This window comes from Pavona decussata, unplaced genomic scaffold (genome assembly GCF_977016875.1).
Source record: "Pavona decussata unplaced genomic scaffold, jaPavDecu1.1 SCAFFOLD_40, whole genome shotgun sequence".
Lineage (NCBI taxonomy): Eukaryota > Metazoa > Cnidaria > Anthozoa > Scleractinia > Agariciidae > Pavona > Pavona decussata.
Window position 1 is genome coordinate 2050001 of NW_028145462.1, and position 27770 is coordinate 2077770.

At 39.7% G+C, this 27770-nt stretch overlaps 2 protein-coding genes across 5 annotated transcripts in view; both read left to right on the plus strand.

Moving 5' to 3' along the window:
* LOC146483158 (integrin alpha-9-like) overlaps window positions 1–19699 on the plus strand; it is a 56545-nt gene extending 36846 nt beyond the window's left edge. Inside the window, exons 23-33 of one of the 2 annotated variants that reach the window (XM_085106363.1) lie at window positions 1822–1892; window positions 2918–3001; window positions 4001–4106; window positions 6102–6215; window positions 7204–7260; window positions 8039–8113; window positions 9685–9798; window positions 11077–11175; window positions 12238–12363; window positions 14392–14506; window positions 15726–19699. In XM_085106363.1, the coding sequence (XP_084962489.1) occupies window positions 1822–1892; window positions 2918–3001; window positions 4001–4106; window positions 6102–6215; window positions 7204–7260; window positions 8039–8113; window positions 9685–9798; window positions 11077–11175; window positions 12238–12363; window positions 14392–14469 (924 nt within the window). In that variant the 3' untranslated portion in view covers window positions 14470–14506; window positions 15726–19699. The remainder of the gene's footprint in view (window positions 1–1821; window positions 1893–2917; window positions 3002–4000; window positions 4107–6101; window positions 6216–7203; window positions 7261–8038; window positions 8114–9684; window positions 9799–11076; window positions 11176–12237; window positions 12364–14391; window positions 14507–15725) is intronic. The other variant, XM_085106364.1, reaches the window with a different exon arrangement.
* Window positions 19700–22574: 2875 nt separating this feature from the next.
* Window positions 22575–27770, plus strand: part of LOC146483159 (integrin alpha-V-like) — a 99695-nt gene continuing 94499 nt past the window's right edge. For 2 of the 3 annotated variants that reach the window (XM_085106353.1, XM_085106352.1), the window contains exons 1-2: window positions 22575–22909; window positions 25929–26053. In XM_085106353.1, coding sequence (XP_084962479.1) covers window positions 22743–22909; window positions 25929–26053 — 292 coding nt within the window. In that variant the 5' untranslated portion in view covers window positions 22575–22742. Of the gene's footprint in view, window positions 22910–25928; window positions 26060–27770 lie in introns of all 3 variants that reach the window. The other variant, XM_085106354.1, reaches the window with a different exon arrangement.

A 27770-nucleotide genomic window follows, 5' to 3' on the forward strand; every position in this document is an offset into this window, starting at 1 on the left:
CTGTATAGGGCGGTTTTCAAGTAATATGTCAAAAACGAGGGCGAGTGCTTTATCACGGGTTCCAAATACTGAGAAAAAGATGAAAGCACGAGGCCGCAGGCCGAGTGCTTTCATCTGTTTCGAGGTATTTGGAACCCGTGATAAAGCACGAAGCCCGAGTTTTTGACATGTCTTCTCAAATGAAACAGTAAGAAATTAATCACATTAAAATGCAAATGCTTGATCTCAGATGAAAAACATGTTTCATCTCAGATGAAAACCTGGTGGTGTTTCATCTGGTGTTTCATTGGGGTATCAAGATTCATCCACCTGACCGAAATGGAGGTCATTTATTGGCTTTTGACTGCATGAATAATTAATGAGTTTGAGAACTGAGTGTCATAAAACCAAAAACAAAGAAATTACTCTGGCCAATCACAACATGCAAAGACCACATTGAACCAATCAGAAATCAAAGCAAGTACATGTAACGTACGCCAAGCGCGGGAAACGAGCGCCGGCACGTGACAATTAATTTTGCTTCTTGTTGGCTGAGAAAGCGGCGCGAATTTTGCTAACCAATGTAGAGCGTGGTAAGTAAAACCAAAGCAAGCTCGGATGATTTTCTACACGCGATTGAAAAAAAACTTCTCTTATGATTTTTGTAGCGCTCCTGTGCAAAAGTTCAAAGGCATTTTACATAAGAGAAATTAAATGTAACTATATCAGTTCATGCGTAAGAATTGTTAGGTCAGAACAAAGATGCAAATTCTTCGGTAGGACCTGATTGTAGAGTTCCTGTGCACAAGTTGAAAATGCCCTATCTCTATATGTAACCACAAACGAGAGACAATTTAAAGGGGAAGTATCACAAGTATTTCAAGACCCCAAAACGTTTGTCTATCAACAGAAACAAAAAAAACTATTTTTGTTATAAATTATCGCCCCAGTCCAATAAACTGTCGATTAGTGCCTCTTGTCAGGGACAGAGTAGGTCGGAATAGATTGAAACTTGAAAAATGTTAGGCTAATATTTTTCAAGTTCTCGCACTTTTCTTTCCAAAATGCGCTAGAACAGATCACAAGTTGTTCCTTTCAAGAATTGAGTTGATTTCTTTCCTCTCGTTTTTCTAGAACCATTTTGTAGCCAAGTGAAGGTCTTATTTTACTGTTTTTAACAAAATAAGTCAAAAAACCCATGACTCTTCCCCTTTAACACCAACCGGTAAGCTCAAGGTTTTGCTGCTCGGCTGTTAGTAGGTAAGGCGGAGTGATGGACACCATAAGCCAGCAATAAAAGATGGTGGAATCCAAGCAAAAGTGATTAAGGCTGGTTTACACTCACGAGGCAGGCATAAGCATAAGGTGGAATACGCAGGCGCAGTGAATTAAAATTTTGGCCAAAATTTCAAATCCAAGATGGCGGAGGTACACGCCGCCATCTTGAAAACAGAACATACTTTGTGCTTTTGCTTGCGTTATCCCGGTTTACACAAACATAAGCGGAAGCACAAGAAAAAGGAATGATTTTCTTTTCTTGTGCATGCGTTTTTGCTTGCGCTTATGCTTTCGTCGCCCAGGTTTACACGTTGGTTTCTTGTGCTTATGTTTGCGTCGTACGTGTAAACCAGCCTTTATGTACAAAGATTGTTTATCTAGTTGTCGACCTTTTAACCGTGATAATGTAGAGGATTTTCAGCCGTCGATAGAGCTATGTTTATGAACAACTAACTTGTGAGCAGTTGGTAGCTCATTTTTCCTTCTGCGAAAGATTGCGCTATGGCGAGCCCTAACGACGTTTATGTGATAGTCTAACTGTATGACTTTTTGTTTGCAATCTAGAAATCTTTTGGAATCAAGTTTACACCGGGCAACGTGAGAAAAGACTTTGTTTTGGTAGTTGAAGCTTCAAGGTATCGATTTTACTTTGATTTCATTTACTCTTATTGTATTTCCAAGCTAGTAAATTCTACCCTCCTTCTCCCCCTTTTGAACTCAAAAGTAAATGCGTTTCTGTGGTCCTAAATTAATTAGTGTAGAAAAAAGGTCTCTGTACGTACTTTTATCTGTAATATTTATAAAAGGGAAACTTTCTTCTGGTAAACAATGAATGGGAAAAGAAGACGGTGGCCTAGCCACAGCGTAGAATGCACATGAAATATCGATTGGGAGGGCGAAAGAATTGTATCCTTGCGCGATCGACACGGTGGAATGAGAGTCAAACTGCTTGATACGTCGATTAATTAATACGTCTTTAACGTCAGAGAATCGCATGTTAAACCAAACAATTTTTAAACTCTATAGGTCTGAATAGCAACAGGCAAGTTGAAAGTTGAAGAAAAACGACAACAGTTTTGATTTTTAGACATATTTCGACAGCTCAGTTTCAGACCGTAAAGTACAAAGTTGAATTAATAATAAGTATGTGCAAATGCTAATGAGAACAAATACTGAAACTGAAGATGACAGAAGAGCTGCCGAAACATGTCTTTCAAAATCAAAACTGTTGTCGTTTTTCTTAAACTTTTAAATTTTCTATGCTTTGATTATTCGTTGTTCGTGATCTTGTTGTGATAGATTCATATCACTCATTTACAGTTCACGTTTTAGCTATCAACAACGCAATATCCTTGGGGTGGTGACCCTGTGATCGATTAGCGCACCACCCATCCGGAGCGATGTATTTGCGGTTCAACCTACCAGTGACCCTCAGAAGTCGTTGCAACACTCCTCCCCTTTTCCCTACTTTAATATTGGTTGAGCAAATCAGCGAGCGCGTCGTCACCGCCCGGTTTTAACAACGTTGTTTGGGTGGGTGAAGGGGGGAGACGCTTTGTACAGACAATGTTTCAAGATTTTGAAGCCAATTTTAGCTTTTTACCTTTAAAGCAAAAGGAACTATGGAACTCATAGAAACTCCTGATTTTTTTCCCTGTAGCCAAGACAAGGATGCTAAGAGTAAAGATAACAAGAAAAGGTTTCCCGTGACGGTGAAGTTTGAAGCGGACGTGGAAATCATAGGGTATGTTATGGTGTTTCTGTGGAGGGACTATCGGCTGATAGCTGCACCGCGGAATTTGACGTACTTTAAGATGATCAAATCTCCCAGGGGCAAATTAGGTATCCACCTTGCGACACTGCTTTATTTTTGGAGTGTTCATTGTTGATGGACAGTTTTTCTTTCGGGTGCGAACAACAGTTTACGCTGGAGACGCGAAGACTGACGTGTGGAAACCAAACCAGACTAGCACCACGCCCAAAGAAAATGTCGCTTCTTCGCCGGTGGGTGCATCCACCGAACAAAGTTCGCGTAATAGGGGAAGGGTGAGTCGTGATCTGTGAACTGTAGTGGTAGTGTCCAACCATCAAAAGATCTGGAAACTGAATGTGCTATTCTTTCCCGAGGAGCGTCGAATTGTAGCGTCGCTCCACCAACGGGGTAGCGCGTCATAAGCATACAGAAACTGGCTCCGCAAGCTTAGGCAGTTTATGGCCACTAACTCACATCTGAGTGGGTACCCCATCCCCCCTCCCAACTCTGCCACTCCGAAGAGAGATTGCTCGCAGGCTAAGAAATATCCATTACTTTTTAAAGAGAAGAGGAGATCCTCGCAGTTATTTACGCAACTAGAGTAGTCGCGAAGAGAAAGCATTCACGGGAATATGACGGGTTTTCCTGCGATTTGGCGATATGACCAGCTCCCATCTCGCTAGATCTCAGTTGTTAGAGCACTGCACCGACATCGTAGAGGTCATGGGTTCGAATCCCGTTCAAGCCTGAATTTTTTTTCAGGCTTTCTTTTCGCGACTGCTTGATGATCTTTCTTGGAACCTCTCCTCATGGACACCTCTTTAATAGGGACAGTTCACTTGGTCCCTGAGAGAGCGTAATCCATATAAAGCCTACTTCCCTAAAATGGACACCTCTATAATACGGACACTTATTCCTATCCCCTTGGTGTCCTTAATAAAGATGTTCGACTGTATTCATATTCATCCATTCCCCCATTGCTTTTTGTAGCTCCTCAAAACAGGACCGGGTGGTGTATGAAGGACCAGTGAGAGACGAGGCAGAAGTTAAGAAATCCTTGGATTCCATAGGACCAGAAGTGGTGCAAACACTGTCTGTAAGTATGCAAACGACAACTGAAGAAGGTGAATTCAATTCAGTTAACGTTATTTAACTTTTTTTGCGTATTTGCAAAAGGATAATGTAAGAAATTAAACAATAATTTCTACTAAAGGATAAATGTAAATTAAAGGGGAAGTATCACGAAAATTTGCTGTCATTTCAAAACCCAAACTTGTCTGTCAGCAGAAGCAACGAAATAATTGTCAAGTGTGTTATAAATTATCACCCCAGTGCGATAAAACTGTCGTTTAGTGCCTCTGGCCAGAGACAGAGTAGGCCAGTAATTGAAACTTTAGAAATGTTCGGCTAATATTTTTCAAGTTCTCGCATTTTTGTTTCTAAAATGCGCTAGAACAGAGAGAGTTGTTCCTTTCAAGAATTGAGTTGATTTCTTTCCTCTCGTCATTCTAGAATTATTTGGCAGCTGATTGAAGGTCTTTTTTCATCATTTTTAACAAAAGATATCAAAAACCCCATGATACTTCCCCTTTAAAGAAAAAACTGAACTTAAAAATTTGGCAACAAGTTTGACAATCCATATAGTTGTAAGGCTAATCGAGTGGATGGCCCAATACTATAAATAAGGTTAAAGAAATAATTGAAAAGATAGAGCGGTTTTCAATTGCGTGTCGAAAGTAATTCGCATTACTACGCTCTGTGATTGGTTAACAAAATTCGCGCCGCTTTCTCAACCGATGGTAATTCAAACCAAAACCAATCGTGTTTTAGCCGCACGCGTTTTCCCGCGCTTGGCGCCAGTTACATGTATTTGCTTCGAATTCTGATTGGCTCGTTGTGTTGTTTACATCTGTTGCAATTGGCCAGAATAATTACTTTGGTTTTGGTTTTACGACACTCAATTAAAAACTGCTCTATAATTAAAGGAATTAATTATGATAAAAGTAATAATTCCTATAAATTACGGTTAAATTTGATAATTGTTGAATTACTACGTATAAATCAGAAATGAATTAATTGATTGAAAGAAAAATGACATCCTGGAGGGTAGGGATCTCTTTCGACGAGATAGAATATTTCGCAGTAAATTTCACTAGTTTGGAAAATTGGGTAAACATGGTATTAAATATTGTGTCGGTATATGGAGAAAAACAGAATCTGATGTGTAATAATCATAGAAAAATATATCGGTCTCAATTTTTTACCACTTAAAATATTTTTCTGACAAAAATATGGATCCAGACTAGTAACTGGACTCTTTTTCTGCTGGCGGCTCGGAAAATTTGCGCAAGTGGGTAGCTCATTTATTTATCAGTATTTTATTCGCCACTTATTAATTCATTGGAAGATAAGAAAACAAATACACGTAAATTTAAAAAGTAAATTTAAAGTAGTTACACGTTTGCGAATTTACAACACTTGATAAATATTACATTAAAACTGTATTAACTATATTATGAATAAAGGAACGATCATCGCAGTTATATACGTTACTTTTAAAAGCAGTTGCGAAAAGAAAGCCTTAAAAAAATTCAGGCTGGAACGGGATTCGAACCCATGACCTCTGCGATGCGGTTGCAGTGCTCTACCAACTGAGCTATCAAGCCAACTGGGAGCTGGTCATTTTGTGAATTCGTAATATACCCGTAGAGTATTCTCTTTCATTAACAAATATTATATTACAAATGTTTGTAGAAACTATTTGGTATCGGATACCAGGTTTTCCCATACAAAATCTGTAGTTTACGCCGCTTTTACTCTGCGTTTATCTTGAAAACGTCTGGTTCCAAAAACGTTTAATCCTTATCTAAAACAAAATACAATACTCCAAGAAAACCTCGTGGTCCAAAAACGGCCCAAAGCGTACTCTCAATCCTGTCCTGGGTCATGTGACCCAAAACAAATAAACTACTTCATATACAGCACTCAAAACATCCTTCACACCAACGTCTACATATGGTGTGTACGGAGTCAAATAGCTGGATTACTCTTCAAAATGTGATATTTTGCTTGTATTTGCTTGTATTGCCAGGTGCGTAATAAAGGTCCAAGTGATGTTGATGGTTCAGTGGTGTCTGTGCAGTTTCCTAACTTGTATTCGTCAGCTAAGCCTGAGAGCTATCTTCTCTATCTGCTACTGGTTGAAGTAAGTGAATGACGCTTTCCGACAGTCATTATGTGCCAAACATATCTGCTGTGTGACTTACATTGTTGTACAACAACAACAACTATTTATTTGAAAACCAACAGAATGAATGGCTTGTCCCGCAAATAGTTACAAAACTAATCGAGACGGGACAAGACGAATACAGGAACACTTTGGAAAAGCAGCAAGAAATAACAAATACACGACATGCAAAAACTTTACGTAGTAACAGATTTAAAGCATTTTACACTAGTTTACAGAATAAGAGTAATAATAGTAAATGGAACGATTAATAAGTTAGTCCTACATTTTTAATTGCGATTCAATTTCAATATATTTTGTCCAAGATGTTCTTTTAACAGCTTAGATTATTTTTTCAAGATATGTTTGGTTTTATTTCTTGAAATACCGATTCAACAACGTTTACCTTACTTTCTACTGCTCACTATATCCGCCATCTCTAATGTGACGTTGAAGCGGTGACTGTGTGACAAAGGTGGGAGGAGCTATCCCTTTTATAGTGCGGGTCCTTGTTTAAAGGGAAATATAAGAGTTATAGGCACGGCGTCTGAGCTGAATCTACACAGCACCACAGGAAAGTATTGCTCTGTGATATTCATTTCAACGGTAACACCAAGATTCAGAAGATTTTATCAACCAACGCAAGCTTAATTTAGACGCAAGATATAGACGGTAGACTGATCGTAACGGCGGAGGTGGCGAAAAATAAACAAACGGCTACAATAACTGAGGTATATTAATAACAAATAAGCTCGATATTTCGGTTTGCAACACAAACCTTCCTCGGAGGGTGAACGGCAAAAAAGAAGAAGTGAGAAACATAAAGGCATGAACTTATACGCAGCAAACGTGATTCAGTTAGAAAGGCTCGTTTGAATTTATACTCTTAAAGTGATCTCCGTTACAAATATCACTGCATTTATTGAGGTGCAAGACTTGTTAATTTTTACTTACAATATTTGTTTAGATTGATGGAAGCGCTTCAGGAAGCTGTAAAGCCAAAGTCAACCCTCTGGGGATTAAGGTAAGGCAGGAATAACTTGAAGAAAAAGGCCAGTTCCGAGTTGCTTTGAACCTCATGGTGAAAGCGAGGCTAAGTGCAAAGTTTTTGTTTTGAAAATTAGTTTTCATTCATATGCAAACGAGACTGATTTATTTTCATGTGAAAAGCTTTGCACTTAGCCTTGCTTTCATAACGAGGTTCACAGCAACTTGGAAATGGCCTGTTAGTGTCAGCCGAACTCCGAGAATGGAAATCGAGTCTCGAGAAGTCAATTTTATTTTGAACATTTATATTAGACAAACGCGAAAACGCACATAAAGCTCAAGTTGAGGGATTCTATTCGCCATTCATTTCTTCATTTCTCAACAGGCCATATTAAAGGTTCCCGAAACCTGCGGGCTGGGTTTTTTGTTTGTTTGTTTTGTTGTTGTGGTCTTTGGTTTCGCTCCCTGAAGTAAACATTCGTGCGCTCGACTTTCTGGCAAGTCTACAGTTTTCGCGATGTTAAGCAAAACCATGTGCTATGGTGTTATTAAACTCATAAATAATAATAATAATAATAATAATAATAATAATAATAATAATAATAATAATAATAATAATAACATTTATAGAGCGCCCTTTCCCATGGGTCCAAAGGCGCTATTTACAAAGTCAAAGTTAAAATTAGTTAAAAATAATTTAATAATTTGAAGAATACTTTTGAAGGATACATGACCGTCATTTGACCGCCTTGTTTTATGATTCTGTTTTGTGCCTTCTTGATCTTTTTCTATTTTTCTTGTTTTGTTTGAATCAGGAATCCAATGACACAACTGGCCAAGACAACACTCAGTCACGCAAGCGGCGTGACACTGGAGAAAACACCTTGCTGGTGAGTACTGGTGGGGGAATAAGTCTGCGAGTGGTTGTTTGCATGCCGGGTTCTCATACTCGTGGGACTTTTATAAAATGAAGCTGTGTCGGAGACTGTGTGATTACTCGCGTGCGTTAATTTTTGTCAACAACATTATCGTGGAGATACCAATTTGTACATGCTTGACGCAACCTTGAAAAACCTCTTTGTTAGTGCTTAGCAACGACCAATCCCAATGTAGAGAATGTGGTATAAGAATTAGGATTTCGGTTCAAGTTTTCAGAGTAGCTCTTTCCACACCAGCTGTAACTGAGTGAATACGCGAGAACGATAAAACAGTTAAACTCAGTCGAGTCTTTTGATTGAGTCCAGTACGTTAGGGGACCGGCTAACCCTAGTAAACGGGGCAAAGTTTTCGAAACTCTACCGCGTCTCTGGTTCGAAACATTAGGGACCTTTGAGGGTTTCCAAACGTTGGCCAGCAATTTACAGTTCGGAGTTCGCCGTATGTGCATAATCCGGGCTTATAATTGAGGGTTACTTTTTACCTATGCATAATGGGATACTCTCAGGAAAACAAGATGGCGGCTGCACGGTGGATAGTATCGATGCTTGTACTAATGTGGTTGGTAAATAAATTCTTGTAATCTCGCAACTGAATCAAACATACCTCTTATTCATCGAGATAACTCTTTAAAGAAAGTTAATTATAGTTTATAGTTTTAAAATTAGCGAAAAACTCTGCCGTAATTCACTTACATCTAGACAATATCCTTGACGTTGAAACCTGAACGTCAAACGTTAAACGAGACGGCAGGATCGGATTCACGTGACTTTTAGAGGTTTGCAGTTTGCGGGAAACGAGGAAAAACCTCAATCGTAAGGTCCCTATTGACGACATTATACAATTTTATAAGTGTCCGTTGAAAAGGAGCATTAAGGCAACAACATTTGCCCAACATTCGTTCAACAAAAGTTGAACGGATGTTGGGCAAATGTTGAATGAACGGAGTGTTCAAACGGTTTCAACACCATTTAACATTTTCAAGAATGAAGGAAATGTTGAATCGATTTTGAATGAAAGTTTAAACCAATATAAATTTGTTTCAACACACTTTCAACAAACTTTCAACATTTTTTTACGCTTTCAACATTACAGTGTTAAACGACCTGTTCAAACGCCCCGACATTTGGTTCAATAACTTTGTTGAACGGATGTTGAAGCAATGTTGAAACCGTTTAAACGGGCCTTTAAGTTTGGTTGTCTGACATGTCCGAATTCCTTTATCCGCACATTACGTCTAGCCATTCCGTAAGGTAACTTTTCTTCTCCTTTTTTTTGTAACTAAAGATCTTTATTAGCTTTACGTGGCACACAGAATACAAAAGTAAACAGAACTTACACTAAATGCGATAAATTACAGTTCTTACTATGTTTACAATAAATGCTTACTGTACTTGTAGTACTAACAATTACACTACTTACAATACTTACATTGTCTACAAAGCACTATAACCCTATTTTACATTACACTGCACTATCTCACTGACATTTACTTACTTATATTACTTGTCTTCTCCTTCCTTAGGGTTGCCGCAAAGCAAGCTGTCAATCATTCAAATGTAACTTGGGTCTGTTGAAGATGGGCGATAAAGTGAATATCAAGCTGACATTCCGCCTGTGGGAAAACACACTTCTCAAGGTTTGATCAGCATCTGCATTACTTTACCGTAACGATGCATTTTTCAGCAAATAGGTTATAACACTTGAAGACGGTGCCTACTAATACCGAAGTGTTTTTGCGCGGTTTATGACTTTGCGGGAAAAGCAGATTTTAGCAAGGGTTATTGGTATTCGAAAAGAAAATTGGGGATAACCACGCAGTTTTCAGAGATAATTGAGCCTCCCACGCAGTCGTTTTCAGGGGACTCGTATTACCTCCTCCCCAATACGAGTCCTCTAAAAACGACTGCGTGGGAGGCTAGAGATAATTAAGCAACAATATTTCTAAAACGCAGTAAAATACAAAGCAACGTATGACGTTTTTATCCAGATTAAAACTTTATTATTTCTGAAAAATGCATGGTTACCCTCAATTTTCATTTTGGATACCGAGAGCACTTGCTTAGTTCTGCTTTCTCCGTATAGTTTTAAACCGCGCAAAAATACCCCTGTATTAGTAGGCACCACCCATAGGAAAACCGAGTATCTCGAGATGCGCAGAACGTATGCGCAGTAACAAAAGTAGGCACCGTCCTTAAAGGGGCACTGTCACGGAGATTTTGCTGTATGTTGGCCAAAACAGCTCAAATATTTGACAAAGAACCTCTTCTTTAACATGAAATCGTTCTTAAGCGCCGGCGGGAAAGTATGAAATGATGTCTCCGTTGAAGAATAAACTAAAATCAATTTTTAGCGATTTCTCCAAAATTCACGTTAGGAACTTGAAAAATTTGGCCAATTTTTTCAGGTTGCAATCCATTTCCATCTTAGAGATCTACACACAAAAATCATTGACACTAGCTTCTGCGTCCTAGTAGGGTCAGTTTTAACAAAATTGAACCATTATTTTAACGTTTTCATCAATACAAATATGTTTTCTCGCTATTCAAAGTGACGCTAAAAATAGATGACACTGTCCCTTAAAGGAAAAATGTTTAGCGTGCACTTAGAAAAAATACTTTTGTGAGTATGTGCCAGAGGGTTTTTTGTTTGTTTGTTTGTTTGTTTGTTTTTTTTGTGGATTGTACTGCTCTTTGGTCAGCGATTGGCCGTGATTTTACTCGTAGCACAAGCCAACTAGTTCGCAGGGTCCCAAAGAGCTTTTTAGTCTCCATGGCTCCGGCGCCCCAAGACTGAAAACTCGGACCTCAAGGGCTCCATTGAGCCAGAATCAGCATTGGTTTCAAAGCTTTTAACAGTGCTCATTATTTACAAACGGTCGATTTGCCAATACGTTTTGCCAACTTGTCTTTGCCAGGAACTTGAGACTCCTGAAGCTGTAGACCTTGAAACCACTGGCAGGGTGACGGTGCCTGATGAAATCACACAGCCTGATAAAAATAACGACGAAACAACGGTTAGTACACCAAGAGGACCGTCGTATTTATTAAAAACTGGATCATTGTATAATGCATTCCAGGGATTTGATTGGTTTAACGGCCTTAGTATATGAGCCATTATACCATGCCCGAGAAATAGCAACCATTAAGTTGCCTTCTGGTTGTTCTTGCAAAGTGAAATCAGCTAGATCCAGCAATATTTCTTGATTATTGTTAATGAAACAATTACTCCACTAGCGCTAGTTACGCGCCTCGTTGGCTATGTATCAACTCATATCCAACGCGCGCTCGTGGAATAATTGTTAATGAGACATCTCCATTTATTTATTTATTTATTTATTTATTTATTTATTTATTTATTTATTTATTTATTTATTTATTTATTTATTTATTTATTTATTTATTTATTTATTTATTTATTTATTTTACATTACGGGCACCCCTAAATGATGAGGATTATCGGTCGGACGCTCAGCAGCTATTTACATATTTGAAATTTGAGTTTTTGCGCTGTGACTGCTGAGAAAAAAAGTGTTCGACTTTACATTCATGTTTAGAGCAACCAGGCTTTATTCTCGAACGCGGTTTTGCGGGATTTCCGCGCGCAAGTGAAAAAAAATGCCGCATAAAATTAACGTTGGTGCGTCAAATGGGGCGCACAAAATTGTGCCCAAGGAGAAGTACTTATCTTCTGAAATAAAGTATTTGAAAACATCACTGATGATAAGATTGATATGATCGCCACTCTATTTATTTCGAAAGTAATGCCTCTTATTCGTTTTTTTTCTGCGTTCGTATTCTGCACTTTCTTGAGTTGCTTCTGAAAAGGGCCCTCATTGGCCAATTTCTAGAATACACCCTGGGTAGCTAGGTTAATATTCATCAGTGGCTTAAATCTGGTTTGCATACGATTATGGCTGTTGCAGCTTATTTCAGGGATCGAGCGAACTTCTTACAGATGTTCGTATAAAAATTTGTATTGTAGCGCACAAAAGTAAGGTCTCTCAGGTCCTCGGGATGCAAGGAATGTCGTCACAGATGACCGATGTCCCCACTCACCCCTCCCTCTCTTTTTGCAGATCATAACGACAGCTAGTCCTGCGCAAACTGAATCTCAAGAGAAGAAAACGCCTTGGTGGGTGATCTTCCTGTCTGTTCTCGGTGGTGTGTTGTTGCTTGCAGGGGCTATAGTAGTGCTGTACAAGGTGAGTAAAACCTGAATCAATTAAAAATAGTTTTACTTTTCCCTGTCTATAAACTAACATGGAGGCGCGATCATATTTTGATTACCCCGTCGGTTGACTCTCCCCCCCCCCCCCCCCCCCCCCCGCCCTACGAGGAGTCTTTGAAATTTTGGTATTTTACTATTCTAATTTAGCCAAGGCACTATGTCATGCTCCTTCTTTCGCGCAAAAGAAACAGTTTCTATTTATAATCGCGACCATGAGCCTGGGAATTTATTTCCCTCCGAGTAAATTACAACTTCGAGCATAATTTGTTGCTGCAAATACGTGTAGACTCTGTGCCTTGCGACCTGGCCTTTGAGTGAAAGCGAGGCTGGTCTGGAGTTGAACTGGTTTTGATGGAAATATCATTTCTTTCCATATGAAATCTTATGCTAACTAGTGGTTTGTATCGAAGTAGAGTCAAATCCAGCCTCGCTCCCACCTAAAGGCCAGGCATAAAATGCGCAACTGAAAATATTGCTCACTTTACAGACTCAATGCGCCGCCTGATATATGTAATATATATAGAGAGTGTTTTCATTCACGTGACCACTGGCCATATTGGTTTACCGAAATAAAAGAAACTATTTGCATAAAAATAGAGTTCAATTCCCAGAGGTTTAGTTTGGGACACCAACATGGACGCCATTTCTTTGTTTTGGGACACCAGCATGGCCGTTGTGACGTCATGTGAAAACACTCTAAATGAAATATCCATTGTTTGCGATAAGTAACGGAGGAAATTTCGTAATAAACATTGTAGCGCCGAAACGAGAAATAGCCATTTTAATATATTTGCCTTGTCTCGTACTCTTATACACATTCACTTACACAAATAGATATATCGTTCGTACGTTATCACGCGTTAACTTGTCTTTACTGAAAACAAAGTCGTTTTCCTTTGTTAGCTATAAGCACGATGAAGCCTTTGTGTTTGTTGTTTGTTTGTTATCAGCACAATATTTTGTTAAACAAAGCACTATATGGGTTTCTGTTAGTGTATGACAGTATGAGAGGATGTGTGTGAAGCAAGCACGATCGTTCTTGTTGGTACCTTTGTTGTTGTATCGTATTGTAACGTAATAGATTGTAAAACCCGGGAGTCGGAGTCGACATGTTGATCAGTTGCGTTTACTTTGATCAAGGTTTCTGAACGTTGGTGAAATGGGAAATGATTTTATGAAGAAGTTAAAGAAGGGGAAAGACTTACACTCGCATACAAATTGTCTGCTAACAACGGGAGGCAACATCGGGATCAGTTGGTAGCGGACATTTTGTTGTTCGTTTACCCAATTTAATTTTCAATCACCTAAAAAAACTTCATTTTTCTCAATTACCTGAAAATCACCACAAAATTCTGAGATGTTTCTGGGATTTATTTGTGATGGTGTTTTCTAATTGGCGTGAAATCGTAAGAAGATACATGTAAAAGATTAAAGGTTAAAAGTGATATGAATCTAGAATTCACGTGTACTGCCCCCTTAAGTCGGGAAAACGCATGCGCAGTGACCCAGGTTTTCAACTAGCGTTCGCATTGAAATATCAATCACTTATAATTCGTCAAGTACAAAGAAAAGTAATTCTAAGCAAGACGGAGTTTTGGATACTCGGTACATTCTGCAGTCATAAGCAACTTTGTAATCCAACTAGGTGTCCGTATTACGGGTTGAAAGTCTTGTAAATGTTTGACTCGACGGTACCAAGTGAACTGTACATGTGACCGTTTTAATGGCGTTTAGAGACGTTGGGCTGTATGTCTGTTTTGCGGCTCTTGTGTTTCATGGCTCACTGCACTTAAACACAATTTATTGTAAGCACAAGTAAAAGGGAGTAATGATGTCAAGGTGAAGGGGCAAGCTGGTAAAACAATGTATATAAACAAAGATTTGCCTTCTCTACGCTGCACCACTGTACACGAAAGTGACGTCAACTCATCCATCGCGGTCACGTGATGTCTACTCTTCTAAGGCACTCGCGGATTTCATTGTTATTTGCCTTTTTCTTTAGTGTGGATTTTTCAAAAGGAAACGAGCTAAGGATATCTCGGCCCCCATGGAGGAGAATGTGCCCATGAACGCTAAATAAGTGACCTCCTCATGACACTGAACAACAAGGAACACATGTAACGGGTTACTTCGACTTTATTTATGATTGTAATTTAGTAGTGTCTGTTAAGTAGATGTCACACAACTCCATCTAGATAGCTTCTTGTGTGATACTGGAACCTGTAGTTCTATCGTAACTGGAAAACTTCTTGGATTCAATTCCGTAGTTTGCACCCGTTCGTTACGTTGTCACGGAAGCCGCAGTGTTGCGTGGCATTGGCAGAAAGTTAGCTTGCGTTATGCATTGAATTTATTTAATAGTTTACTTGAGTACCAGGCCTTCCTAAGGGGAGGGGGACGGGGGAGGAGAAGAGGAGAGGAAGGCCTGACAACACCATTCTGAAGTTTGTGTTTGTTGTGGGTAGTGCACTATATAGTGCTCTACCTACTACAGTCAACTCTCTGGTAAGCTACCACCCTTGGTGCACGACAAAGTGGTCGCTTACGGGAGGTGGTCGCTTACGGGAAAGATCAATAAAATAAGCCTAATGCTGGACTGATAAATTAATTACCTAAAAATATTACCCTAGCAGCTAAAATTAGGCAATAGAAACTAATTTATTTGATTTTTTCACATCTATTCATTCTTCTGACGAAACTTTGTGTATCATTTTGGAACAGATCACTGTAACAATTTCCATTTACCTACGGATCTAATTATAGTAGCCTTCTCTGTCTGTAAACTGCCAGTTGTCCGGGGTAGCGTCATTAAAAATTGAACTTTTGTTGCTTCTGAGTAATTATTTACTCAGATCATACGCGAATATGTTGGGTGGTCGCTTACCGGAAACAGAAAACAAAAGAATATGTCAAATTTCTGGCCTAAAAGGTGGTCGTGGTCCCTTAGAAATTTGAGTGGTGGTCGCTTACGAGAGAGCTCTTGAATCAGTATTTAACTGAGAAACAAAACGGTTGTTTACGAAGTGGTCGCTTACGAGAAGTAGTCGCTTTGAGAGAGTTGACTGTATGTCGTCAGACATGTAAGAGTGAGTGAGTGAGTGAGCGAGCGAGTGTGTGTCCATCCGTCCGTCCGTCCGTCCGTCCGTAAATAAACAGGTCCCCAGTGCGTGCACAGCACTACCCACACGTACGCAATGCGTACCTAATTTTTCAGTTTGTTCTCAGTTATTCGTTACACAGTAACGCGATATACAGTTCAACGGTTCTATAAATGCTTCGAATGAATATTGTTCTAGATAGGAGTTTAATTTGTGCCTTGTCTCGTTCATATCGTAGGTTGGATTTTTCAAACGGAAGAACATAAAGGAAATCTCCGAACCAGATACTACTGAACTGACATGAAGTAGAAAATGCCTCCAGTAGCTTGTAGCTTTATACATAGAAAATAACTAAGCAATAATTAACCTTTATTTCGCGCGAAAATAAATATTGTCGATTATTTATCCGCAGACAGTAATGAAACCCTCAGAAACCGCGACGGCAACGCTAGCCTGCGGAACAGGTGTTGTTATTATTATTATTATTTTTATTTTTTTTTTTGAAAAACGCAAAAAAAAAAAAGCCGCCTGTTCTGCAGTCTACGGGAACGCCAACGGAAACCTCACTTGGAAATATTAATTCACGTTACTTGAAGTACTTCATGATTATTCCCTCTCGTTCAACTGGTCCAATGTGCTTTAACTGTCCAGAAACTGGATTGGTGCGAAAGGCGCGTAAGTTAAAAACCAAAAGGAGAAATTTACCGTCTTGTGCTCACGTTCTCCTCAAACCTTGAATTTGGTCATTTCGCGTTGTTGTTTTACCGGGATCGGCAAAGAAATGTACCAAATTTTATAACTCACGTGCAGCGCCTTTGTATTCCTCACATAAACCTTTCGTTCTGTGACGTTCTTGTTCCCGTTGCCGTCGCCGTTGTCTGTTCCGAGAAGCTAAGTGTTTTCTGAGAGCGCCGGAAGCTTGAGGAAAACTGCATGCCAGGGAGCTTGGGGAAACAGATAATGTCCAAACGACAACTTTCGCTAGAAATCGTGCGCGTTGCATTGCACTGTGAGTTTAATTTGACTTTATTTCAGAGAAATTAGACTTAATTTAGCCGAACTGCATTTTTCCTATAGCCTATGCTCAGTTAGACTGTTCACAGTCCTCTTTTTTTCTGTTGCGATTTTCGAGAACGCTTCAATCGGACTGCCGTCATCTTGGTTTGTAACGGCGAACGCAACCTGGAGAGAGTGTCTAAACTACCGAGGGGGGTGGGAGTAGGGAGGCGGCGGGAACAATATTATCTAATTGGTCAATGACGTATTGCCGTTGTTGGTGCAACGGGCCTTTTGAACATCACACAGTGAGAAGCTGTTACAGCCTCCCTTTTTTTTCTCGCTCCTCCTCCCCCACTCAACGTACCCTGACTAGGGCCCCCCTCGGTAATTTTGGCACTCTCCCCAGGTTGCGCTCGCCTTTACAAACCAAGATGGCGGGAGTTCGAGTCGCGAAAATTCCGGGGGAAAATGGGGGACTGTGAACAGTCTAATGATCGTTCCTTGCCGACATCCCAGGTTTGCTTGGGATATGTTGCGTTATGTGACTCAGGTGCACCAATGACAAGCAAACTCTTTGGGCTTGTCACGCATTCCTGGGCCGTGACGGGCCCAAAGAGCGTCTGCGTAGGAGGCTTCCAGTGATCGTTGCTCGACAAGCCTCAAGTTAAAACACGACACGTTTAAATGAAGGACGAGTTATGAAACCTTGCAAACTTCAAAGGCGATAGCAGAGTACAGCCGAACCCCGTTAATAACTAAGGACACTCAGCTGAAACTGTCCGGCGTATTAACGGTTTGCTGTCGTAATTTGTCCGTCCTATGGTTTTGGTTTTTGCTGTTCGTGTCTGCCTATAAAGTCACTAAGACACTGGGAAGATTACGGGCGCTTTCCACTTTTCAGACCGGTCAATTCGTAAACAGAATGTACCAATTTGAAGGATAAGTTTTATCCTAGTCCTTCGAATTGTTTTAAAACAGCGCGTACTGTTTTCCGAGTGATTATTCTCCAAGATATGCAGCACCATCCCTTCAAAATGACGCATTCGATTTATAGACTGGTCGGTCTGGCCGGCCAGTTCTGACAAATGGAAGGCGGTTTACGATTGGTCAAAAACATGCAATATTTACCCAAAGTAATAATATACGGCGATTTCAATTAACGTCGGCGGAAGCCTGCGCTACAAGACCGCAAGATCATATGGATGATTTTACTAATAAATTTACCAAACTTGGGAATGAATCATTCCCACAGAGGCAAATATGTCTGATATCATCAGCCAACCTATGGCACTGACAACCATGAAATATTACAACTGAATTACAAAAATTTAAAGCCACCGACAATCCTTTTCGGTCTTGTCAGCTGAAAGACCGTATCAACTATTAAGCCGGACAAGTTTGGCAAAATAAACGACAAATTAACAACAACTACTGGCCTCAAATGGCTGATAAACGTGTTAACATGTTAACTTTCCACGGCTCTCAGGAAAATTCAAACTATTTGACCACTTTCCGCCGTTCGGCTTTGTTCTGAACCTTCCGGTAGCTAGAGATCGGCCATTTTGTTTGCAAGGCGTTAGATTTCAAACTGTTGATTTATCGATCTCGGATTGACTTCTTGATATTTCCTCCAAGTCAGTCTGAAGAAAAATAAACCTTCCATCATTGTCTAAAGTCGAGTTCAACTGTGATTAAATCAGTCGGTTTACATTTAAGACTTAGTCCTGGTTACATGGCACGTCGAAAGATAGTCGCTATGCACTGAACACTGAAAATGGCTTTAAAAAAAACTGTCGACTTCATTTGCTGTAATTTTGTATGAGATAAGATGTTTTTGTATGAGACTATTCCAGTCTGCACTGTCCTTTGTCCATGTTAACAGGTATGTACATTAAGCGGGTTAATTTTACAGAGCTTGAAATGAATGGCCTTTCCGCCGGGACCCACGAACTTGCCCGCAACAACGGGGGTGTCCGTAACCGGTTTCCGACTGTAGCCGCAATTGGGATAAAAGCACGGCGTTCGCCATTCGTATACCGTCCTTGAAAAATGTTTACGGAAATGTTTCTACCGGCATGATCAGTTGCGTTGTCTTTGACAGTTCAGAACCCGGCAATACGTGTCGTCATTATTGTAAAACGTAAACCGCTTGACTTGAAAGCTTGCGATTAATTATATTAAATACAACTGCAAACAGGATTGCTTCTCTTTTAAGAGTTTCCAACGGTTCGGGCGAGCGTGTTGTTTTAGACTGGTACAAGACCTAACATTTTTCACATGAACAATGAATTTTATTCAATATATGCGAACAAGAAAATATTGGTCAGAGGCGTTTGCAATGTTTTGGAGCCTTCGAGGCTGATGAGCAAAATTAGCAATATATTTTTGAGCACCCTGTTGGCCTCAAGTTGTTATATTTGAATCTTCGTACAAAGACACTTCGAGAAACATGTAACGAAGAAGTTTGCTAGGTTTCATCATCGTCGACCTTAGTAGTTGCGTTTAATAGAGATAAATTCTGGACGTTTTCCACTTTAACGAGATTTTCGTTTGGAAGTGCGATGGATGCCTGAAAATTTTTCGAGGAAAGTTCTTAAAATTCCGAAACTTTTCCCATGATAGTAAATGCGGTCAATTGAACCGAAAAACTCGGAGATTAAGGGAAGGAAACGAAATAGAAGTGAGATGTTGGATTTCGGTGATTCCTTCTGACAAAGTAAGGCTGTTAGCTTAGCGGCCTCTTAACTTTCTCATGGCGCTGTGGAAGAGTATTAATACCATTATACCGAGAATTGAACTGTTTATTAAGGGCGCGTGAACCCGTAAAAATATTTGCTTGTAAGAACGAAAATATCAATATTATTTTTGTAAAATGTAAGTGCGTAATATTAAATAAAAACAATCGCTTTTTTTTTTTTTTAGCTTTTTTAGGTGATAGTTTTGTATCACTTGCTTAGAAATGACGCAGAGTCCTGGCTTCTGTGGAAATATTGGAAGAACAGAATTATTTTGTATTAGAAAATAAAGGTATACGGGTCGATTTTAGATAAACATTTTGCAAGAAAAATTAACGATAAAGGAACTTTAAGCAATTGGGTTTTGTGATATTTAGGTAGTTTTTTTGGTATCTTACTGTTTGTACTTAATTGTATTTTGTAATAAATCATACTGCGTATTTTTGTTGCGGAATTAAACATTTTAGTTTTAGAGGAAGTAGGCCCTGTCGTGTCATTTTCTCTATTTTGATAATGTTTGAAAGAATGACAATAATGACTAATAGAAGAATAAGATTAATAGTATTTCATAAATGAACTGGCCATGCAAATATGTTTTCCCTACGGGGGAGGTTTTGCTTGAATTCTTATGAAATAGGTTGTCATTTAGCAAAGAAACAAGGCAGGGAAAAACGAGCTTGTTCACACCCGCCGTTGGTCTGCCGCAACGCGAGAGCTTCGGGTTGTCAGCAGACTGTTTTTGGTGTCTTTCTATTAACCATTAACCCCAAATCACCTTAAAATCTAAGCTTTTGTTAATTCTTCCTTTCCCCCTTCCCCTCCCCCTGGAAGTTTTAAGTGGCTCCCCCTCCCCCTGAAAAATTGATGTGGCTACCTACCAGTACATGTATTGACGCATTTTTGGATTGCTAAAAGCTTGAAGAAATAATGCAGATAAAAACGCTGAAGTCTTTCAAAATCATAACATTTAACCAGAAACTCCTCTTACTTTCTATAAACGATTTCTTCAAGTCAAACAAAAAGCGCTAAGGTTCAATTTTCCAACTGCCCTCGCCGAAAAACAGGATTCAAATTTTTGGAGGTTACAATAATCAAAAATAGCGTGCACTGAACGTCTAGTATTAATTCGATTTCATGGAGCGTTGATTTTGTTATATTTCCCTTATTTTAATAAGGGAAGAGCCGACCACCAACGCACCGCGCGAAAATCTGCCCGTTTTAATTGGATGACTATAGACTCAAAAGCGTAGCGTGCGACCGCAGTCTGATTTTCGGCGGTTGAAACAATAGCGGGTAAATCTGGCTCCACTTGTTCAAAGCCCGATTAAACTAATCCAAGTTTGGTATAAACTTTGATACCAGTTTAATCATTAAGCAATCAAGATTCTGCCCGGCAAAGGCTGTTTGTCCCTCAGCTTTGACTTACACTTTTCTTTACCATTAGCTTAAAATTAGCTTTTCAGAAAAATATTTTTAACGAGCGAGATGAAAACCTCAGTTATCCTTCAATCGGAGATAAGCGCTAATCGGCTTTCGAACAACCGGGGGCCCAGATGTATATGCGGCCGCTTTATTTACACAAAATGCCTAATCTGCTTTTGTACTTACGGGACAACGCCTTAAGGTAAGGTTGCGTTCCCGGCAGTTGTATCATTAACTTAGAATACTGCATGATTAACATCAAACAGACACTAACAAATATCCTTATTTTACTGAGTATAAACTATGTATTTTAACATGGTACATACACTTTAGCCATGGGTCGGTGCAACCTTAAGTTATACGACGAAAGAGAGGTAAAGCAATACATCAATTAAATTACTAAGTGAATTGGCTATATTTTCATATTGGATCGCTGTAAAGATGTGTTATATCAAAGGGACAACATGAGTAGGCGTTTTAAAGGCATGACTGACCCCTGAAAAAGATGCGCAGTCAAGCACGTGGCCCTGGAGGGGTGGTGGTGTGCATGGCCAAGTGGTTATAGGCGCGAATTCGAGTTTCCTCTCTGGCCATTAACTGGATTTGTTTCAGGGTAGCTCCTTGTTCAAATCCTCGGCCACGCTTTGAAACTTGCCAACTGGTAAGCCTCCTTTCCAGCTGGAATTTTTAAATAAGATGTTTATGTTCACTGTAATGTTCTGTTGAAAGTATTTGTTTGATGTACACGGTCCCACAAGCTTCTAGCTTGAAATCTAACGGTGTATGAATAAATTAGCTTTACCTTTTTTCTATTGGGATTATCATAACGTGATAGACGTCGCGTGACCTACAACGCCTTCTCACTACCCCCACCCCCCCCCCATTTTTTTTTTGGGGGGGGGGGGTGAGACGAAGCTAAGCTTCCTCCAGACACCTATTTGTAATTTTTCCGAAAATAGTGAACTGCAGCCATGCCAAGTTTGTAGATCTAGAGTTTCTATTTTGAAAATGTCCTGTTTCTCTTTCCGTTTTGGCAAAAGTTCCGATCGTTTGCTATCGTTCCAGCACATTTGCATCAGTGAAGTGATCCGGGCATTTGGCACAAACGGAACCTTAGTTTACACAACCCGGTTAATTTCTTACAATAAGGTAAACGAAACCGAAAGCCAATTATCATTAAACCAGGACTGAAATTTGACTTCTAAAAATAAGGTGGACGTCAATACTGCAAAAAGCACCTTCCCGACCCCATCCCCCTCCCTTTCAGCTCCCCCCTCCCCTTTCTCCCTTTATGTTCAGACAAAACATCGTTCGCCAAAGAATTCCTCCCGACTCCTTGGGCTGACTGGTGAAATTGTAAACAAAGCCTGACCAAACAAAATTGACACAGATTGACGCTTATCACATATTAACTGTGCTTTGATTATTCACATGGATGAATTCGTCGCAACACTTGTTCGAAACTGCTCACTTTTGATTCACTCAATACGAATCGGAGGGGGGGGGGGGGGATACTCTCCTAAGTCATATAGGTATGTGCGGCACCGCCACACACCCCAACTAAAAACTCAGAGAACTACCCCCCCCCCCCCCCTCCCCCACCTCCGGGAGATACAGATACTCTTGTCTGTTTCATGTAGGACCAGATGTTAGACTTTTTAATAGCTTGGAGTTGTTTTAAAAAGATTAGCACGCGGCTTGCAATTGACAAAAACACAACTGACATCCTCTCAAACAAAAACTGCTACCAGAATTTATAACCCTCAAATTATCAACCGAAGGTTTAAAGGATTTGTAGTCACGATCCTGGGAAGCGTTAAGCTAGCCACGTGAAAATCAGAGGAAATAAACAAAGCCGAAGTTTCTTCGCTTCACGTAGTGGCCGTGCCTTCGGGAATGTGCGTGATGTCACTTCCGCTTTGTGTCAAAAACTGCAAGGCATTGCATACACGCTGAAGAGCAATATAATAACTCTTCCCACTTTTTATTATTCACTGATCTAAGATAACACAACACAACACAACACTAGTCGCTGGAGCTTAGACGTTAATCTGGGGGGCTTCTTTTGAGATATCATTCACGCATTTTGCCTACCCACGATGGCAAATCAATGGCTTGTTCACTTGGCACTTTTTGTAGCGTTCCAGGCTGCATTTGTGTTTGGTTTTAATTTGGATCATAAAGATCCGTGCGTTTTTAGGGGCGCACAAGGAGAATATTTTGGATATGCTGTGGCCGTTCACGCACAGAACAATGGAAAAAGATGGTAAGCAGTATTAAATTATCATGCCGTAAAAACCTTTTACACTGATCTCCAAACAGTTTTGATAAATTTTGAAGGAAATATCTGAGGCATCTTATTGAGAAAAGTGAAAAAACCACAACAAGACAGACACCGCTCGGTACAGTTCCTAATTGAATGATCAAACGGGTGGTCACTTCGATCACACGACGGGATTTATCGCCTTCCCGAGACTTGAGAATATTCGAGGCTTGTCTCCGTGTACGAGGGAAATGGTTACGTTTCTGAATGTTTATTTATCTGATTTATCAACAACTTTAACATGCATGTAATCAGCACGAACTTTACATATCTTACACGTCTTTACATAACTGAAAAGGTGTCGGTCTGTGTAGTGGGAGCCGTTGAAAGGTTCGATTTCCGATGCGCTTTAGAGAACCGCATGAACTGTTGAAGAACAAGTTTACATTTCCTATCTCACAAGAAGTAACGACATCATTCGCGAATTTATTATTTCGCATTTTTAATCGGTTGCACTGAAGTCTTTTACCGTACTTTTTTTTGTCACCAACGTCAGATTATTTGGCGCTAATTAATTAATTTTCATGTACCCATAAAGGTCGGTATATATTTAACGTTACCAAATTGACCACACACCGTGGGGTATAAACGTGTACACACCAAATCGACCGACGTGTTCACAAGAACTCTTAAAAAATGTCGCTTTATGGCAGCGGGAATGTTTCTGTGCATTGACGAAGCTTTAGATGTGGTCACGTCCTTGTTTGCTTTGCGTGAATAACAATGGAATTACAAAGTGAAATCGTGCGTTGCGATTTTTGGAAGCTATTTTGGAACTATTAATAGCGACCAATATCAATGACCCCTCCTTGAATCAGTTTTTCAGTAGATATCATATCACGGATATCAATATACAGGAACTTGCTTCTTTGAATGGCGTTCAATAGTGCATGACAAATTCAGCATGCAAACAGCTCACTATTGTATGTTGATTGGCATATACACCCATGTACCCATGAATTAAAATAACTCGAACCGACATGACATGACAGTAGGAAAACAGTACTGCGCGAGCCGGGGCTGAATGCTTTCTGTTCTCGTTCAATTTATAACAGCGGTTCCAGTTTGATTCCAGTTATCGTGGCTCCTCCATATATTCCGATCATGGCCAAAATAACACGTTCTTTTCAGACTTCTTTTAATAACAACGCATTGACAATGATCTGTCTGAAAAGGAATGTTTGTCGTCATGATGCCTTTTATCCAAAGAACACGTAATCAACTAGGCTCGATTTCCGCCACTCCCTAGGGTCCGGCTTTCCTCAGGGGGGAGGGGGGGATGGTGGTAGATGGAGCGAAAATAAATATGGTAGCGCTAACAACGCGAGGATACTCATCGATGTCTGAACTGAACGCTAGGCTATTATTCTAACGATTATCATTGACGAAAATACCGAGGCCAATATCCAATTCAATATTACACTCCTTGAATGAAGTTATATTTAGTCAACTTACTGCCAAACCTCTCGTTATCGTCACACTACACTTCCTTGTCAGTATCAGCCGACCTCGGTCCACAAAGTACAATTTTTTTTGACAAATTTAAAATTTTGGAAATTCCATCTAGTAACTGTAAAAATTCGAGCGAAGTTTTGATGATATCGCGGCATAATTATCAATCCTTTTTTTTTTTATTCGTTTTTGTTTTGTTTTGTTTTGTTTTGTTTTGTGTTTTCACTTTTGCAATTATACTTTACCTGTTCCTCCGTATTAAAAAACAGCTCAATTCCTCTGGATCCGCATTTAGTAGACGGATGCGTGCATTCAATCCTTTTGAAGGTCTTGCTGATCAGTTCCCTGTCACGAAGCAGGAAGAAAAATATAGAAAGTTACGTCACACTTCTTCCGGTTCCCAGTTCCTTCAGCCCTGACCTGACCTGACTCAAGCTATCAAGCACAATGAACACGTTCCATTACCAGAAGCAACTAAACTCAAAGAAGACATTGCTAAACAGCGCTTGCCTTAGAACTGCGAGCTTTTGGGCACCTCTACTCATAATCAACTTGAGGAGGAAAGTATGAACAAAATCGCTAAAAAATGTATTAAATACCTAACTATTCGACGAGCGCGCGTTCAGGATACAAGCCGACTTTTAGCCAAAGAGGCGCGCAGCGGCGATTTGGCTACTGGTCATCTCGTATCCAACAAGTTCGAGGGGGATTATTTTTTTATTAAAAACAACCACGAAAAAAATCGCTAAATTTTGCTGATTTAGTGGTATTTTCTTTTACCCCTGACGCATACTCTTACCATATTTGTGGGCCATAGTGTAATGGCTCATATATCATGGCCGCTAAACCAATCGAAACCCTCGAACTGCGTTGTCCAATGAGTCAGTTTTTTTTAAATAAATTTATGGTTATAAGAGGGTCTCAACTGAAATGTCCCGCCATTTCTCAGCTATCAATTTATTATGCCGGATCTCAGACAACTTGTATTTCTCACGTGTTTTTCCGGTTTTTTTTTTTTTTTTTAATCGTATCAACGGTGTCTCTTCTTAGTGTCGAGTGTCATCCAAAGATTTCCGAAGAACGTTCGACTGATTCCAATCACTTTCGAGACTTTACGAAAACTGCTTATCATCTTCTGACGACCACACATATTTTAGATCGATCGTCAATTTCGTACCCAGAGTCCTCAGGCTTTTTGGTCAGCGGGTAACCCCAGGATTCGAAAAAATTTAAATTTTTTGATTGGATGCTCTGTATAAGCTCCGTAGCGGCTTCCATTGTTTTACCGCAGAAATCCTGCGGCAATAAAATTCCAGTACCCCAGAGTCTCTCCTGTCGACCAACCGCTGGCCAAAGAGCTTGAGGACGCTGGGTACGAGATTGGATCGATCGTTTGCTAAAGGGACTGTTTATCACACATTCATTACTTTTTTCAGTTGGTAGGATAAGGACACTTTCTACTGGGTTTATACTAATCTTTAGTTTCTTTCTTACATTGATTGTGTTCAAGGGTCGTGGTTGGAGCACCGTTAGGAAACAAGACGTCACCCTTTGAAGAGCACAATCGATACGGAACCGTTTATAAATGTGATTCCCACTCGACTAAATGTGAAGTAATAACCATCGATAACAGGCGTAAGTGTTTTAATAACTTTACATGGGCTTGATAGTGACTCACAGCAAGTCGCTGTTCAGAGATTTTGAGGTATTTATTTGTTTTCTGGGACGAGACGAGGGGCGTTATGACCTTCCGTGCCACATTTCGCCACTAACAGAAACACCAGTCATTTTTAACACGTATGCGCAGATGTGATTTCTGATCTTAAACTGCTTGCAAAAAAAAACTTGGGTCGATTAAAGGATCTCTTCGTCCAAAAGTACTTTTTTTGTCAGTTTAAGAACCGGAAATTATTGAATTCAAAGAAAATTCAAAATAAATCTTCCCACAATTGTCAGAAACACGACACAGAGCATTTTAATATATGTACGCAATTTATTTGTGGGATGGAGACTGTTGTGAGTGTTTTGTTTACAAATACACGCACGCGCTGACCGTACAATGAACGAGAAATTTTCAATACTGCACGAGGCCTTCTTAGGCCGAGTGCAGTATTGAAAATTTCGAATTCATTGTACAGTCAGCAAGTGCGTGTATTTGTAAACAAAACACGAACTAACAGTCTCTAACCCTAACGATCTGAGTTCACTGCACGCGATACACGTTAAAGGGAAAACAAAACAATAACAATTATTATGACAAAACAATTTTAATAAATAAAAAATCCGTAAATAAGTACAGGTGTATTTCAATAATAAGCAAATTACAATTCACAAATACCTGTACACAAGCTTAGTTATGTTCAATAGCTATAAAAATTGGAAACTACAGTCGGCGAGAAGCCTGTTGACTGTTCAAAGCAATTGTCAATCACTTTTCTTTGTCACGTTATACGTGAACGCAAAATTACAGTTTTCAAATTTTGCATTCCCAAAGTCGACAAATTTGGGCGAGCTTGTAGTAGTTGCGAACATGTTTTGGTACGTTATTTCATTTCTATTGCTGTACTCTATCTGCTGTGTCGGTTTTGTCGCCAATGCCGTCGAAGCAACTGGTGCCGCCAAAATTTCAGAACATTGTTTTTGTTGATGTAGCGTTTGTCGTTCACAGTACACTTTTACGCTTCCCTCGTTTCTATTGCCAGACACTTGCATTACACGAAACTCCTGCTCTATCTAACAATGTCACTGAAGTCGCTCTTATACAATGGTTTGTATAAACTTGGCTTATAGGTTTGCTGCTATTGATATTTCTTTCATCATGTTTCCTAAAGTGTTCACGCCGAGCGGCGCTCTGTTAAACCAGATTTCATCGCTAGCACAGAATTTTCTTTTCGGCCTCTGAAACAGTGCCTCTTCACCTGGATTAAGAACTTGAATCAAATTTTTTAGCAACTGAACTGGACAGTTGGCTTCACCAGTTTTGAAAATCGGATCAGTTATAATAGAAAATGTCTTTCCAACTGTTTCTGAAGTCAAGTAACGGTTGATTCCCGCTCTTATTGCTACATGAGCTGAGCGGCTGTAGTCCTTTCCTTCTTCTTGTTTTAGTTCTTGGTAAAACTTACTCAGTCGCTCGGCTAATATTTCTGCACTCAAGTTCTCCAATTCTTCAGACATTCTAGATAGTAGCGAAAAGAAAAACAGTAATTTTACTACAAATTCATTCAGCTTTTTAAGGTTCTTTTTTAAAAGCTTACGCTTCAGAAAGCCCGAATGGCGAAATCACCTGTTTTTCGCAAACGACAAATAGGTTTTACAGAAAAGCACAGACAAAATTTCAGTTGTTTTGTTT